Genomic DNA, 3573 nt, shown 5'->3' with positions numbered 1-3573 from the left:
ATGAAAATAAAAATTATATTTAATTAGTAATGAAAAATAAGTGCATTTTATATTTAAGTAAATATACAAATTATTAAAGTATTTGAAATGCAATTAACATTATATGGTATGTATAAAAATATGAATGTAAAATAGTAAATCATGGTTATTTTTACCCATTTACAGCTTTAAGTCAGGCATTTAACATTATTTAAACAATATAAATATTGTATTTTATAATTAAGAACATACACAAATTAAATATAAATTACATTATTTAAATAAATATGAAATGTATTACAAATAAAAAAGTATATTTACTATATACTATATTTAATTTATAAAATTATAAATATAGATATAAATATAAAATTAATTAAAAATAAACATGGTTTATACTTAAGAATTTAAATTATTAAAGTAATTACTTTATTAATTACTTAATAACTATATGTATAAAATAGTGGTGGGCTGTTATCGGCGTTAACGTGCTGCGTTAACGTGAGACTCTTATCGGGCGATAAAAAAAAATATCGCCGTTAATCTATTCTCAAAGTTGGGTTGGGAGCTGGGTCTAAATACGCAAGATATGATGACTTTCACCTTGATATTTTAGCGCGGATGATGTATACCTATACGAATTGCACTGTAGGGGGCGAGAACGAGTCTCCAACTTCTGTGAAATTACCACATCAAATGAGACGTGCAAAGTCTGCAAACATGGATGCAGTTATGAAGCCGCTTCAGGGCAGGTGCGTTCTTAGACCCTTTTTACTGGGGCACGCGCCCCAGTGAAAATCTGCTGTGCCCCAGTAAAATCTCAAGTTTGAGTTATAATTTACTTTGATAATCCCGAAATAAAGACATTAAACTATATGCAACAACTGAATTGACGCTTCTAAAAGCAACGCAGTTTAATCGAAGGCACGCTTATAGGCTATCCATGCCCGTGCGCGTCTGTGTATTTAACGGCTACGCGCACGTCGTGCAGCCTTTTGCGCAGAAGTACTTGGTTACACAAGTTTGTATAGGTAATTATGTTGTAAATGCAATTGTCAAGCAGTTTGTGATGCATTTTGGAAACAGGAGATGAGTGCCTGATCTAATGCGCCACCTGGCCCGTTCTCGAAGACTTACTTTTAGTCATTATTTGGGTAGCACACATATTCTGAAAATTCCTTCAGCAGAATTCAAATTAGCCATTTTAATCTAGATTAATCTAGATTAATTCCAAGATTTAATCTAGATTAATAAAATTAATCTATGCCCACCCCTAGTATAAAAATATAAATGTAAAATAGAAAATCATATTTTTACCCATTTACAGCTTTAAGCAAGGCATTTAACATTGTTTATATAAACCATATAAATATTTCATAATTAAGAACATAAATCATTTTAGGCATTTGAAAAACGCCTAAAATATATACATACAAAAATACTATATTAAATAGAATGTAAATATATATATATATTAAATACAAATTATGTATAGATCTAAATAAGTTATAAGTAGATAAAATTATGAATATTGTATATTTTGGAAAAAAAATATATTTAAAAAAAGTATTAAATATAATAAATATATATTTCATTTAATAAAGAATTGTACAGAAAAATATAAACACATTTTAAAAATGTTACATTATTTTATACAGTATGTATAAAAATATAAAATATGAATGAAAAGTTGTATTCACAATCTGTCTTTTTCTCTCTCAGCCGTCAGTATTGAAGGTGTTGCTGAAGGCCGATCTTCCCGGTTTCAGACATACAGACAAAGTAGACGAGGCTCTGCAACTCCTGACAAGTATCAATCACTACGACCCACTGTTCTAACAGCCAATCACAGGCAAGAACTGATTGTGTGACCTGAATACCTCAAAGCCTCTGATGATTGGTCACCCGAAATATTCTGCACACACTTCTGACCAATCAGCACTCAGGAAGAGAGACTTTGATAAAAACTGATGGGGAACAAGTTACAAAAAGTTGTGTACGTGACGACCAAATGATGCTTTTGCACTTAAAACTATTTTATGTAGTTTTGTATTTTGTTTTCAAACTCTAAATCCCATGTTATCTTTCCTTTAAATTCTTAACACTAAAGAATCAAATCAAAGTACTTTAAGTTGAAAAGCACTAAAAATCAGACGGGTCTCTTAAAACCTAAAATACATTACAGTACACTGTAAAACAATTTGACCAGTTTCAACTTAAAAACCTAAGTTCAGCAACTGCCTTAGAATTTTAAGTTCCCCTTCAGTCGTTTCACTACGACGTTACATATGGGAACTCGCTTGAGAGTCCAGTCATCTCTGAGCCTTATTCAAAAGGTCAATGAAAATTGGCGAGTGGCATTTGCATGCCAAGCCATGCCCCGTACATACGGGTATATAAGATGGCGGCATGCAGCCAGTCATTCAGATATTTGCTTCAGAGCCTCTCTGATCGCTCGAGCCTTCAACACACACACACAAAAAAAAAAACTACGTTCCTGCCTACAAAGAGCTCTTCTCTGCTGATGTGCTGCCATCTGAAAGAGTTCTAAAAGAGTGTTTGGCAGCCGTCAGCGGGATCCTGCGGGCGGCCGTTTTCACGGCCATCAAAAAGCCTCCTGCTCTCCAGCGAGCAAGCCCCACTGAATGCACAGTGTGCCGCAGTTTCCTCCCTGGGCAGACCGGGACTGAAAGAGCAATTTCTCACGGCTGTGTAAAAACGTTCTTTTCAGAATGGTTTTCCGGCCGTGCGCTGCTGGATGTGGCAGTTTCCTCACCTCTGAGGACGGACATGAATACTGCCTCACATGCCTGGGCCGAGAGAATGCTGAGGCAGCGTTTACGGATGGTTCGTGCGTTCACTGTGAACGCATGACCATGGTCACGCTGAAGAACCGCCGTTCCTTTGCAAGACGGCTCCCCTCGGTTAAGCCGTCAATGCTTTTCGGCCGCCGTGGCGAGGCACCAGGGGGACTTACGAGTCACCGTGCAGAACGTGCCGCCGGCCTCCAAAGCCCTGTGGCCGTCTGCACCCCAGCGTGGCCCCGTCGAGTGGCCAGAGCAGTATGCTTCCCCGGAGTCCGGGCCGAGCATCTCCTTTGGCGCTCCACCGGAGGAAGAGATGTCTGTCGCAGCATCAGAGGGAGAGTCCGGCGGTGAAGCGGACATCTCGGCGGGCCAGCGCCCCTCTGTGGTTGCTCCCCCGTCTGACATGGACGCTGAGCTGTCGGCTATGCTCTTCCGAGCCGCCGGGGAGATTGGGCTGGAGGTGTCTCATACGACCCCGGCCGATCCCTCTAGGCTTGGTGACTGGTTCCTGAGGGGGGCGCCTGCGGTACCGCCGCGCCCTCCCCCCGTTCCATTCTTTCCGGAGGTGCATGAGGAGCTGATTAAAACATGGTGGGCGCCTTTTTCATCTCGCCTGCGCCCCAGCTCCTCCTCCCTCGCCACCCTCGATGGCGGGGCAGCCCGGGGATACGAGTCAGTTCCCCAGGTTGAGCGCGCTATCGCGGTGCATTTATGCCCGCGTGGCGCTGCCACCTGGCGGGACCGGCCGCATCTACCCTCCAGAGCGTGTGAGTGTTCGCCCACTCTC

At 40.9% G+C, this 3573-nt stretch overlaps 1 protein-coding gene across 1 annotated transcript in view; it reads left to right on the top strand.

Moving 5' to 3' along the window:
- Nucleotides 1-1818, top strand: part of slc26a11 (solute carrier family 26 member 11) — a 15335-nt gene extending 13517 nt beyond the window's left edge. The window contains exon 14 of the mRNA XM_073843607.1: nucleotides 1702-1818. Coding sequence (XP_073699708.1) covers nucleotides 1702-1818 — 117 coding nt within the window. The remainder of the gene's footprint in view (nucleotides 1-1701) is intronic.
- The last annotated feature ends 1755 nt before the right edge of the window (nucleotides 1819-3573 follow it).

This window comes from Garra rufa, chromosome 7, assembly GCF_049309525.1.
Source record: "Garra rufa chromosome 7, GarRuf1.0, whole genome shotgun sequence".
Lineage (NCBI taxonomy): Eukaryota > Metazoa > Chordata > Actinopteri > Cypriniformes > Cyprinidae > Garra > Garra rufa.
This window is presented reverse-complemented; position numbering and strand designations above follow the sequence as displayed.